Genomic DNA, 14,243 nt, shown 5'->3' on the forward strand with positions numbered 1-14,243 from the left:
TCCCATCCTATCAGAAAGATATAGAGGCTTTGAAGAGGGTGCAGAAAAGATTTACTGGGATGTTGCCTGGCTTGGAGGGTGTTCACTTGAACATGAGAGGCTGAGGAGCGACTTGATACAAGTTTACAAATCGAGATACATGGATAGTTGGAGTCTTTCCCAGGGTAGAAATGCCAATTATTAGGGAATATAGGTTTATGGTGAAGTGAGATGTGAGAGGCAAGGTTTTTACACAGAAGTTGGGAAGTGCCTGGAACATGCTGCTAGCGGAGGTTGTAGAATCAGATACAATAGAGATTTAAGAAGCATTTTGATAGATGTATGAGTAGGGAGAGAATACAGGGATGAGAACTGCACAAAGGCAAAAAGTTTTTAGTTTGGAAAGGCATCATTTGTCAGTGCAGGTTTGGTGTGTCAAAGGGCCTGTTCCTGTACTGTTCTTTGTTCCTTGTGATGATATCAGACATCTTTCATTTATACAACTGGGGAGTTCTGGGAGTGCATCCAAATTACTATTTCAGTTAGAGTTGAGTTGCTGCTCTAAAGTGAGGTTAAATGCTGGTACTGCGCAGTACATTAAATTTTGATGGCTATCAATGTATTCAAAAAATTTTATTCCATTTGGTTGATTTTCATCGATGTTCTAAGTCTTGCTGCTTTTGCCCAATCCACTCCTGGAATGTCTTTTGGCACAGGAAATCTGTTATTTTCTTTGCTGCCTTTAGTTGACTTCATTTCCCTGCTACTGCCTTCAATGCAGCTCTCTCTATTGTCACAAAGTTGTCTTTTCCTTAGTTTCCATTCCCAATTCAGCACCAAGGGGCAGTGGTTTGACTGTTTTTTGACTAGAGCTTTCCCACTGACCATTCCAATTACGTGATATCAACCTGCTCTGCAGGGGAGCTCTCATTTTACAAACTGAAATAGAGTTAGAGTTGGTCTGTCCTTTCAACTCCCGAGTCAGAGTGTTTGGAAATTATTTAATCTCTTTGGATTAAGAATGTTGTCACATATATGCATCAGTGCCTAAATGTCCTTAATTAAAATGCCTTATTTATGTAGGGCAGTGGACCTATCACTACTTCAGAGCATTGAAGCTTTGGCATTATCTAAGAGCCATCGCCAATAATTCTTTATCTCCCATGATTTAATCAAGCCCATCCTTTTAATTGTGCTAATATAGTTCCTACTAAAAGTGTAGGATTTCCCCTTTTCTGGAAGTGGCAGGGAAGGTATGTAATGTGGTTGGCACCAGAGAAATACCTGCCTCCTTCACATCATCTCAGCAGTCAATCAATGTGCAGTTTTCCTGAATTGTAATTGATTATGCTCTGTAAATGGCCACTTTTAAGTTTCCATGAAGACAATCGATAAATAATCTACTTTAATCAATTAGCTCCAATGATCCGGTTTTTACTTATTCGTTTACTGAATATGACAACATGGTAGCATGTCTATTGGGATTTGATTTGTCAATTAGTTGTGTTCAGAAATTACCTCACTTGGTTACAAAATGTTATAATTAGAATAAAGGTGGTGGAACCGTCTGCCATATTGTTTCAAGCTGAATAATCTACATGCAACTTTCATCCCAATAGGTGAAATTTGCAGAAAAATATGAATCAACCAGGAACAGATCTGAGTTCCAATGCCTTTTAAATTACTTTTAATCACCAGTTTCGACATGTTATGACACACCTCTGGGGCAAGTGGGACTTGAACCTGTATCTCTGGCCCAGAGGTAGGGACTCTATCACTGTGCCATAAGAGACCATTAATGCCTTGTTATATTAATGTTAATTTTGGCTCAGACAGGTCCTTGTTTATTTATGATTTTGTAACCTTGACACAATCTGGTCAGGTGACTTGTGTAGCTCTCTTAAGTCAGTGCCTTTTTCTTTTTTTAAGCTATAATAGTCCATGAAAGTTTCAGAAAATACAAACACCAAGAGAGAACTTTGTATTGGTTACTCCATCCAGAGCATGTAAAACATGGTTCCTCTCACCTAGTCAATCAAACCCTTTTTCGAAATTCAGTATGTTCCATTTGAGTTGTTGAGAACCCAAATGTTCAGTATTATAGAACTTTGCATTAACAGTAGCAGTACTATTCTCGTGAGTTGAGTATTATCTGGATATCAGGTAGGAAAACATTGTGTTATGGCATTTTGTTTCTTTCTACCAAATTTACATGAAAGCTTTAACTAAATTGGGCTGAAGCTCAGTGCTGTGAGAGTTCAAGTTACTGCCATAATTGTCATCTTTGAAGTTCTATACTTGGACACCCGTTGATATTCTGATTAATGAAAGCAAGCTTGTAATTATATGCTGTTACTGCCTCTGTTTGTACTGAACTTAATACTGGTTTTCAGTTCTGTGAAAACTGCTTTGTTCTATATTTGAAAATAGAGATCCTTCGATTTCCCAGTTCCTTTCTTGAATGACAACTTCAATTTCAGTATGCAGGTCAATATGTTGCAGGCAGGTCTATTACACCAACTGGATGGTTTTCGGAGCCACCCTCATTTCCAGTCCAAAACATTTGCCTTGAGTTATTTAACACAGGAGATTGTTACTCTTGTCATTTTGTCCTCCACTCATATAGATGTGGGTTAGGTTGTCAAACAAATGTGGAAGGATTATTATTTTTTCAGAAAGAAAAAGATTCACTGAAACACAGTTGAAATTTTCTAGGCATATAAAAGTAAGTTTTCTTTTCATTGTTTGCTTAAAAAAAACAAGTTTATCTTTTGGGTGGAATAATGAATGGAAATTTTTAATGTATAATGTAATGTATTCATGTGGTACTTCATATATGTTTATGTTTGGAATTTGTCAATGATAACCTTCTTTTCATTTATTTCTAATAGAAAGTCAAAGAGCATACAGATTTGTCCAGGGCAAGGACTGGGGTTTCAAAAAATTTATCCGTAGAGACTTTCTTCTAGATGAAGCGAATGGTCTTCTTCCAGATGATAAACTTACGCTGTTCTGTGAAGTAGGTGAATATTATTGCAAATACTTGTTGCTGATAATTAGGTGCTTTATTATGATGTCTTGCTGAATCAATTTACCTTATGGAATAAATTGCTGAAAAGGGTGAATTATTCGATATGCAGCTGTTTTTACTTGCTCTATTATTATATAAAAATACATATCTTGTAACCCAATCAAGTACATTTTGTAATTATCCATCTGACACTAACATAAAAATTTTAATAATCATAGCTCAAAAACTGTAGTATATCCTTTGTAATTTTTTATATATTTAAAATGTTTATTTCCTTTTTCAACAGCCTTTTCTTATCCACAGTATACTTCGGTATTGTTCGAGATTAATGTTAGAGTGCAATATTGAAATCTGAATATACCATGGTAGTATACTAATTTTCATTAAACAACAGCATTTTGATATGTTTTGTTCCTTTCTGCTCCTTTTCTCCACTCAAAGCTTACAAAATTTAAGTTCTGTTGATTTTATGTTTAACAAAGACATTTGTGAAAAGACAATCCAGGAATGTCATGCCAATGGAATTTAATGAATGACAACAAGAATTGGATATCTTAATGTTCTATAATTGAGCCCATGATGATCGTGTGACCACTTCAGGATTTACAATTCCTTTCCATTCTTGAATTGGTTAACTTTGGGATTGAATTTAATGCCACTTTGATCCTATTTATTCTTTGAGGGGATGTGTCCATCTCTGGCAAAACCAACATTTGTTAAACCATCTTTAACTGCCTCGAATTCATGGCTAGCTAGGTAATTTCAGGGGTGTTAAGTGTCAACCACATTGCTATGGTTCTGGAATCACAGATAGGCCAGACCAGAAAAAGAGAACAGATTTTCTTCTCTGAAGAATGTTTGTGAACCAGATGAGTTTTTACCACAATCAACAGGGGTTTCATGATTGCCATTACAAAAATAGCTTTCATTTCAAGATTTTCCCATGATGAGATCTGTATGATTACCAGTTGCTATTAGGATTGCATTAATTGTTCAAGCTATCATTTTCTCTTTGATTTTACTTAGGGGTAAATATATGGTCATTGTCATTGTTTTATGTAACTGTTTTATAGTCTGGAGTGGAAGCATATAATTGCGAAGCTTGTATTTTTCGAGTGCATTAGTAAATAGCTTTCTAATAAGAACTGTAATCAAATGTCTTAGCGGAGGTGATGGCCTAGTGATATCGTTGCTGGACTGTACTCCAGAGACCCAGGTAATATTCTGGAGATGAATCACACCAGTTGAATTTAATAAAAATCTGAAGTTAAAAATGACCTTGAATCCATTGTAAATTGTCAGAAAAAACTATCTGATTCATTAATGCGCTTTGGGAAGGAAATTGCCATCCTTACTTGATCTGGCCTACGCGTGACACCAGACCGACAGCAATATGATTATTCTTAACTACTGTCTGGGCAATTAGGGATGGGCAATAAATGTTGTTCTAACCAGCAACTGCCTCATCGCATTATGAATTTTCAAAAAAGCTGTAATATTACATCCCACAACCATAAATGTGCTAAAACAACGAGCTAGGTAATCTTTGATGTTTCCGTGTCTTTTTTTAATTGCCGAACTCCCTCCTACAGAGGACTTGCATAATTTAAATACATCTGATGTAATGCTTTCTCCTAGAAAATGCTGAGTGCATAATTTAGTCAATGAGTCATTCAATTAGCTTTGTGTACTCCTGTCATTATGCCATATTTACATCATTTGGCATGTTGAGACTGCAATACAGTAAGGAAATATGAAATTGGTTGAACATTTTCACAGCGTGCCATTGACCCTAATTGTTGACTGAGTGGGCAATATCCTTAAAGCACTGTGCATCTGTGCTTTGAAGATTTGAACTGTTGTATAGGTATACTGACAGGTTACGACTGTAACTGTTGATTGATTGGCAACTTCTGAGTGACATGTTCAGGTGATCTTAATTTCACTTTGACTTGAGTATTTACAGCTTATGAGAAATTCTGTTCACATGATTACTGCTTAATTATGTCATTATACTCTATAAAAGTAATAATTGAAATGTGGCCCCTGGGAATGGGTGCTATGAATTTAATGCATTGTATTTTCATTTAGCCAGACAAATTAAATATCTGTGTGATGAATTTGTTATGAATATAATTATTTGATTGACGAGGTTACAAGAGGTGTCATGAGGTTTGCTAAATTTATCATTTACAGCTCCATTTTGGGAAATTTCTGAGGGAAATAAATTAGAATCTTAACCATCCATGTTTCTGGAAATAATCTTAAAATGTTTCTGAAATACGTTTGAGTGATTGATGACACTGTTTAAGTCTGCAGTACTCCATAGACATTCTATAAAGACTTTAAGTACTTATTATACATCTTATAAATTTGTTTCTGAACCCCCATGACATTTTTTCCATCAAGCGTAATTTGGCAAAATCCAATCAAGCGCGCTCTGAAAACACAACTAATCTAAAAGTCTGATCAAATATTATGGTTATTGCCCCCAAAGCAACCAATTGATCAGTGTCAGTAAAGATTTTTTAACAATCCTGGTTGTGATTTTTTTTTCTCTCTCCTGACTCAATTTAGTAAAAAAAAAATGAAATAAGCTCCTTTTTTTGATACTGTGGCTATACACGAGTCATTCTCCGATAATGTGTTTCGTCAACGAGATTTGCCTGTAACACAATTGGTGAACTGAGGAAGTTTTTTAAAAAATGAACTCCCATTATTAAGCGATTCTGTGGGATCACGAACAAAGGAACTTGAGGAGATGGAGCAGCTTCTAAGAGTGTGGATAGAAGGTCAATCAAAAAAGTAATCTGGGACCACCTTTTTCACCATAAATCAGAAAGCCGTATCAATTTATGAGGGCCTAAGGAAAAAAGCTAAAAGTCCTGAAGATGTGCCTGCCTTTGGTGCTCATAGTGACTGGTTTGCTGGATTTGGGAACTGCTACATCTTTCATAACATGAAGTTACGTGGCAAAGCTGCCAGTGCAGATGAGGAATGTGCACTGCCATTTCTTTCTGTGATGAAAAAAACAATTGAGGAACAGGCTACACCTTAGATCAAATCTTCAGTTTGAAAGAGACAGGTTTATACTGGAAGCGAATGCCATCCAAAGTCTACATTTTCTAAGAATGAAGCACAGTCTTCAGGTTTAAAGGTTGCAAAGGATCATATGTCTGTTGTTGGGTGCTAATACTAGTGGGGACTTAAAGCTTAGGCCTGTGTTGGTGTACCACTCTGCCAACCCGCAAGCCTTGAAAGATTACCTTAAGTCTACTTCAGGTGTTTATTTCAGGTCAAACAAAAGAGACTGGATGACAGGGCAAATTCTTTCTGACCTTGTTGATATTTTGAAGGATGTTTCTAGAAATTATTACAGGAGAAAAAGTTTGGATTTCAAGACTCTCCTCATTCTGGACAGTGGACCAAACCATCCTCCCACTATTGGTGAGTTTTCTGAAAACATCAAAATGCCATTTCTACATCCTAACACAACCTCTCTTATTCAATCTATGGACCACGGTGTAATTGTAGCAAGTAAAGTTTATGATTTATGGTGCACATTCAAGAAGCTGATTGCAGCTGCTGAAGAGGTTAATGCAAGACAGTGTTCTTCAATTTTTGAAGAGCTTTAACATTAAGAATATTATTTAAATCATTGTGGATCCTGGGGTGATGTCAGTAAGGACGACTTGCATGCATTTTGCCATAATCTTTTCCCAGATTTTCTTCATGATTTTAAAGGCATTGAACAGTCAGAAGCGGTTTCCAACAATCAAAGAAGATTATGTTGCTCTTACAAAGCAAGTTGGATTTGAAGAAGTGGAGACTGAGGATATTGAGGAGCTGCTTGAGTCCCATAATGAAGACCAGTCCACAGCTGATCGACAACAGCTTGTTGCTGCAGGGGAAGTTGAAGCTTGAGATGAAGTCCAGAATTCAGCACCACTAGAACTTCCCACTTCTCTTTTGTATTGTGTCCTGAGGGAAGATGAGAAGCAGTTGCAGCTCTTAGAATGCAGATTGCAGCAGGATAGCAATTCATGGCATAAAGTCTTATCTGGCACTTTATGAACAGCTTCTTTGTGAAAGAAGAAAGATGGCAAAACAGCAAAAATGAGATGCCTTGTTTTTAAGCCAACTCCCAAGAAACCATCTGAGGACAACGAATCACAGCCATCCACTTCTGGACTAAATATTTTCTTTCATCATAACCCTGCACCCAGGACTGCATTTGAAAGTAATGATGATGCTGATGATGACCCTCAGCCCTTGTCTTAATATAGTTCTATACTGAACTCAGCAAAATATATGATTTAAAAATTTACTTAGACAATGCTGTCATTTGTGTTAGCCTAACTACTATTTTTGTTTTGACGTTTCTGATGTTATTGGTCGTCTGCCCTAACCTGTTTTTTCCATAGGTCCTGTTATTTCTATTATGCAATTTTCTATAACACAAGGTTGCATGGGAACATAACTACTGCATTGTAGCAGAACAGACTATTCAAATAACTTCAGTCGTCATCAACATTTGATGACAGGGCTCCAAAAATAATTTCTTGCCAATATAGGATCTAACACAGCTATCTCTCATTTTGTTGGCTTTTGTATGATCTCTGATTTGCACCAGGTCTCCTACTTAATTAACATTCCAATGTTTCTTTTGTGCACTGAGTCACTCATAATAAATTTGAGGTTACCTACTCTGGTAGCAAAAACAGGAACGTAGATTATTATCTGAACAACAATAGATTAGGAAAGGGGAATGTGCTTGGAAACCTCGGTAGTATCATACACCAGTCGCTGGAAGTAAGCATGCAAGTGCTGCACAATGTGAAGAAGGCAAATGGCAGTTTGCTTTCATAGTGGGGGGATTCAAGTACAAGAGCAGGGATATCTTGCTGTAACTGTATGTATCTTTGTTTTTGCTTGTCTTTAATTAAATCTGTTTGATATCAATTATTGGATATTGTGCAGACTAATGGAACTAATACGCAACAGATTGAGAGGGAAATAAGTTAATGACTATGATGATTATAGCAAGATTAGTGCTTTAATAATCATTTTATGTAATGTATTTAGAGCCTGTAATCTAAGAGTGTCTATATTGTGAGGCCTGACATTTTCTTTACATTTGTGCCCAAGTATTCATTCAATTATCTGGTTAAAAAAAAAATCATTGAATGTTGGGCTTAAGTAAATTGCATGTATAACTGCAAAATCATTCAAGTAACCTTCACCTTTTGCATCTATCAATCAAACTTCCATCTGAATGAAACTTCATTGTCCCCTCAGGACTGGTCATCATGTCAACTCTGAATGGAGTATAGTTTGATTGCATTTGTTATTGGTGGGCAGTGAGGGGCTCGTGTCAACATTGTTACCAAATTTTTAGACAAAGTGATAAATTAAGTAATTTCAACTTTGTAATTTTATTTAAACTTTTATCCAGATGCCCTTGCTTTGTAATATAGTTTCCTTGCAATGAAAACAGCAAGACATATTAAAAATGAAGTTCCCTTTGTCAGGTTGTCTCTTGTGTCCTATCCAATGTGCATGAATGATGATTAAATGGATTTAAATTTTAAGATACTAGAGCATACTAATGGATATCCATCCTTTCTCTAGGCTCAGAATGTTTACACTGCTTTATGCTCATTTTAAGTTCTTCTGTAATCAGATTGGGGAGGTGCTTGACTGGCAAAATGGTGCAGCCTCAAATTATAGAGGGAAAAAAAGTCAGCCTGAATTTTTATGAAGAATTCGGTAACAGTGTCTCATTAAGCCTCCAGACTTAAGACTACTGAAGCCTTTGCTAACATAAGCAATTCTGTGAACAGCAAATCGTTAAAACAATTGTTCTTAGCGAGTTTTGAGAAGACTTGTAGCTCAGGTTGAGTTCTGGATGTAGGTTTGCTCGCTGAGCTAGAAGGTTCTTTCCTGACATTTCGTCACCCTACTAGGTAACACCTTCAGTGGGCCTCCAGGCGAAGGACTGCTGATAATTCTTGCTTTCTGTTTATATGTTTGGGTTTCTTTGGGTTGGTGGTGTCATTTCCTGTTCTTTTCCTCGGGATGGTAGATGGGGTCTAACTCGATGTGTTTGTTGGTAGAATTCCGGTTGGAATGCCATGCTTCTAGGAATTCTCGTGCGTGTCTCTGTTTGGCTTGTCCAAGGATGAATGTGTTGTCCCAGTCAAAGTGGTGTCCTTCCTTATCTGTATGTAAGGATACTAGTGAGAGAGGGTCATGTAATTTTGTGGCTAGTTGATCAACTAGCCACCTGACAAAGGGAACTTGATAAATGGAACCCATCTACCACCCCCTGACAAAAACAACAGGAAATGACATCAACAAACCAAAGAAACCCAAACATATGAATGGAAAGCAGGAATTATCAGTAGTGCTTCGCCAGGAGGCCCACTGAAGATGTTACCTAGTAGGGTGACGAAACATCTGGAAATGAACCTTTCAGCTCAGCAAGCAAACCTACATCCAGAACAATTGTTCAATTAATACTTACTTCAGCTGAAATAAGACAATACAAGTTATTAGACTGTTCTAAATGGCTTTATTGTGTATTGACATTTGACCTATATTTTGTTTCTTTTCCCCTGTGGTTCAGGTGAGTGTAGTTCAAGACTCTGTTAACATATCTGGTCAATCAAACATGAATACACTAAAAGTTCCAGAATGTCGGCTGGCTGATGATTTGGGAAATTTGTTGGAAAGTTCTAGGTTCACAGACTGCTCCCTTTATGTGGGTGGACAAGAATTCAAAGCTCACAAATCAATTTTAGCAGGTAAATAATTTCTGACAAAAAAAGTTGAATTTATCTATTTTATTGAAAAATTCTTGGTCTTATGACTTTTTTTTCCTTTTTATCAGCACGGTCTCCGGTTTTTAATGCAATGTTTGAACATGAAATGGAAGAAAGTAAGAAGGTAAGATTGTCATTCACTTGTTCATTTTAAAATTTAATCAACTTTGACAGTGAAGTTGGTTTATTTTTCACAACTTTGTTTTAACTTTCTGGTAATGCAGTGAACTATTATGCCTTTGAGCTCTAATAGTGCAGCTTTGTACAAATCTTTAAATTACTGTTAAAATTGCAGTTGAATTGCAGTTAATGTATTGAATGAATATTAGAGATGGTATCATATCTTTAACTTTTAATCATTTATATTATGTTTAATATTGCTTTTTATTCTCTTCTCAATAGAACAGAGTAGAAATAAATGATGTGGATCCTGAAGTGTTTAAGGAAATGATGAGATTTATCTACACAGGAAAAGCACCAAATCTCGATAAAATGGCTGATAATCTGTTGGCCGCAGCAGACAAAGTAAGTAATGAACATTCAGGAGATAGTGCCAGAAAAAGGTTCAGTCACATCACGTCAACAGGAAGCATTCTTATACATTGATACACCAGGATCATAAAAAATTATTTACTTTTGAAGGCCAGTCACAAATAGACACAATTTGCACACAGCAATGTAATTCAAATAGGAAGTGTATGAATGAAAAGGAAATCTATTTTTGGTGATGTTGTTACTACTACGACGGCAGAATACATTTTATGCTTCTCTACATATAGCGTCACAGAATCTCCAGTATTTACTTAACCAGGTAGATAATACCTCAGTTTAAAACACTGTTCAAAAGACTTCACCCCTCCATCCATTACTGTCTCATTACTGCATTGAAATGTCAGTTTACATTATATATTTTGCTTAGTCATCTTCCCCTCAAGGGATGATATTGCTATCATTTATTTTATGGCTGATCTGCACCTGGAAGTTTTTGCTTAAAACAAGCAGGACAATAGTTATGGTCTGGAGCACACTGATTTAAAAGGTTATTAGAAGCAGATTTAATAGTGGGGATTAAATTAAATTCTTAAACTTTTCCTGGGCAATAGTAAAGGGTAAGGCAGTTGGATTAATTGAAAAGTTTTAAAGAATTAACAGAGGCACATTAGATGAAATGGCAACCTCCTTTCTGTATGATTCTGTAATATTAAATGCCATTGGTTGCTTGATCTGGAGAAATTTTTAAAAGGTATGCTTGGATTTTTAAAAAAGGCAATAGAATATCTCCGCATGAAATGGGATTAACAACAGGAAATGTCTTCCAGGGTGACTAGTGGATGCAACAGTCTGAGAGTTATTGAAGTGGCAGTGACTGTCATGAAGTGGAATGTTCTCAACTTATAGTTGAAGCGTTTAATTAAATTTAGAGTGAACAAAAGATATATTCTTCATACATTTGTGAGGTAATGATTCATTCTCTGCCAGCACACACAGTAATTTCTAGTTTTATCTGAAGAAAATTTGTGGAGTAATTTCAGTCAAAAATGTTGCAAAGTTGCTCATTCTTGCACATTTGCCAATGCAGAGAAGTTTGGTTTCTGCCATTTTTAGTCAAATTTCCTCCACTTAAAATTATTTAAAGTAGTACACAAATTCCTATTACATTCTTCCAGCTCGGCGAACAGAACCACAGCAACGAGCACCCGAGCTACAAATCTTCTCACAAACTTTGAACATTCTTATACTTCTCATCTGAGAGCCAAGATTTTGTTGTAGTTGTGAATACATTCCATCCACTTTAATGACGAGGGAAGGCATGTGTTTTGGGATTTAGGTCAAGAATGTATTTTGAGAATAAGGGGAATCTCTAACTCAGCAATTGATTAGGAATTCTGAATTATCTTTTCAGACATTTGTTGGAGAGAGAGCTTTGTAAGTTTTGTTTATATTGAGAAATATGTCCCAATTCTCACCTTTTCACGTGTACACAGGGCATCAGCTTTGAACAGTGATAACGCGTTTATATTTTGAAATCATTGAAAATACGGACAGGTTTATAGGTTCACAACAAAAACAGAAATTGCTGGAAAAACTCAGAAGGTATGGCAGCATCTGTGAAGAGAAAGCAGAGTCAATAATTGGGTCCATTGATGGACCCCACCCCAAACCAATGTCTGAACTAATTGTAGCTTGGAAAAGGTTGGTATATATGCTGAAGATCGGGTTGGGGGAGGCGGGGGTGGAGAGGAGTAAACAATAGGTGGAGATAGAAAGAAAAATAGTTGGGGGCCCCTCCCACCCATATACATGAGATGGAGATGGATGACCTGGGAGAATAGGCACTGAGGCGAAGACAATAGAAGAGTGTTCAATGTCATGTCGTGCCCTAAATTCATTAAGGTGCGGCTGTAGAGGGATAAGACTAAGACTTTTGCTGAGTGCAGAACATGCAGTATCAGAGTGGAAAGGGAGAAGGGATAGTAAGTGCATGATAAGAGACAGATTTGGGCGAAGGGATAGGAAAGGGGAGGAGATGAGTGTCTCCAAGTTGTTGCATTTTGTATTCCTTAATTCCTTCAAGAAAAAGCTGCTTGTTAGAATACTGAATGAACCAGAGGCTGAAGTGATATAGAGATCAGCAGTAAACAGGTTTTTAAAAAACTTTTTGCAAGGAATGTTTACTTGCAGAAAAGATGCACATGTTAATGTTGGTCAGTTCTAAAAGCCGTAGATGGTGTTTCTACTTGATAGTTGCCAGTTATATGAGGTAATCAATATTTTTTCTGTCCTTTCAGTACGCACTAGACCGCCTGAAGGTTATGTGTGAAGAAACCTTGTGTAGTAACCTTTCAGTTGAAAATGTGGCAGAAATTCTCATTCTTGCAGATTTGCACAGTGCAGAACAGCTGAAAGCACAAGCAATAGACTTCATTAACAGGTAAGTGTCATTGCTTTCATTTGAAATTCAGGCTGCCAAATCTATATTTTGTGTTCATTGAATTAGTTTTCTTTCTTTTAATATTTTCCCATTACAGGTGCAGTGTTCTCCGACAACTTGGGTGTAAGGATGGAAAAAACTGGAGCAACAAGTAAGTAAAGTGAAAAAATGAAATTGATTGGATTGGTTTTCGAGATTTAATATCATACATTCTTTAACCTCATTATATGTCACAGCTATATCTCCAGATACACTATTGTATGTTCTTTTAAAGGACAAACAAATGCAAAATAGATGAATACCTACCTAGGAGGCAGCTCTGCTTTTCCATATGCAACTCTGCAAAGTACAAAGAAAGGTTTCTAAGTTTTGCCATCTGTCATATTGCAAAAGATTCTTTTTCATTCCAAACATGCTAAATTCTGATTATTTATCGTTATAATAGCCACTTTAGGTCACTTTCCTATTTAAATTTGTATAACCTTTTGCTGTTGGGAAAATGATCATGAAGAAAATAGTTGCCTTTCCAGATTAGAGAGTTCCTCAAACTTTGGATTCCATTTATTAGTCCAGTTGACTGGACGGCTGGTTTGCAACGCAGAGTGACACTAATAATGTGTATTGAATTCCTGTATTGTCTGATGTTACCATGAAGGTCCCGCTTTTTCAATATCACCCATTGCCTGAGGCATGGTGACCCTCAGGGTAAACTCACCACCAGACACCTCTGTAATGAGAGAGTAGCCTATGATCCTGTGGGAGCATGACAACTTTGCCTTTACTATTGTAGAGCTATATTGTCCAATAATGTCAAAGCATTTTATACTGGAAATATACCTAAAAAATATTTCACAAGATACCAAGCAATTGTTCTGTACTTGTACGGATTTGTTGTGGTCTATTTTTGACTTTCTGAATAGAGAATTTGTTGAGATGTTACTGTATAAAAGGCTACAAAAGTATATTTATGTTTGTTTTTAATTGTGTATAACTTCCTATGATCTAGCCCTAAGATTGTTCCATATGCACTGCTAACAAAAGCTCTGCCCTGAGCTTTATTGAGTGTTCTTTAACTCACTCTTGGAAAGTGCATTTTTAAAAGTTGACATCTTCTATTTTGCTAGGAGAAAGCTACCTAGATTACACCTCCTCCCACCCTGCCCCCTGAAAAACAACATCCCATATTCCCAATTCCTTCGCCTTCGCTGCATCTGCTCCCAGGAGGACCAATTCCAATACCGAACAACCCAAATGGCCTCCTTCTTCATAGACCGCAATTTCCCCTCAGACGTGGTTGACGATGCTCTCCACTGCATCCCCTCCACTTCCCGCTCCTCCGCCCCTCCAATCGCCATCAGGACATAACCCCACTGGTCCTCACCTACCACCCCACCAACCTCCAGATACATCGTATCATCCTTCGTCATTTCCGCCACCTCCAAACAGACCCCACCACCAAGGATATATTTCCCTCCCC

At 36.9% G+C, this 14,243-nt stretch overlaps 1 protein-coding gene across 5 annotated transcripts in view; it reads left to right on the top strand.

Annotated features, from left to right (window-relative positions):
• The window catches only part of LOC122551719 (speckle-type POZ protein-like A), a 213,542-nt gene that overhangs the window by 188,881 nt on the left and 10,418 nt on the right, over positions 1-14,243 (top strand). For all 5 annotated transcript variants that reach the window (XM_043694074.1, XM_043694076.1, XM_043694078.1 and 2 more), the window contains 6 exons: positions 2,871-2,998; positions 9,639-9,816; positions 9,903-9,958; positions 10,237-10,359; positions 12,624-12,766; positions 12,864-12,917. In XM_043694074.1, the coding sequence (XP_043550009.1) occupies positions 2,871-2,998; positions 9,639-9,816; positions 9,903-9,958; positions 10,237-10,359; positions 12,624-12,766; positions 12,864-12,917 (682 nt within the window). The remainder of the gene's footprint in view (positions 1-2,870; positions 2,999-9,638; positions 9,817-9,902; positions 9,959-10,236; positions 10,360-12,623; positions 12,767-12,863; positions 12,918-14,243) is intronic.

This window comes from Chiloscyllium plagiosum, chromosome 7, assembly GCF_004010195.1.
Source record: "Chiloscyllium plagiosum isolate BGI_BamShark_2017 chromosome 7, ASM401019v2, whole genome shotgun sequence".
NCBI classification, from domain to species: Eukaryota; Metazoa; Chordata; class Chondrichthyes; order Orectolobiformes; family Hemiscylliidae; genus Chiloscyllium; species Chiloscyllium plagiosum.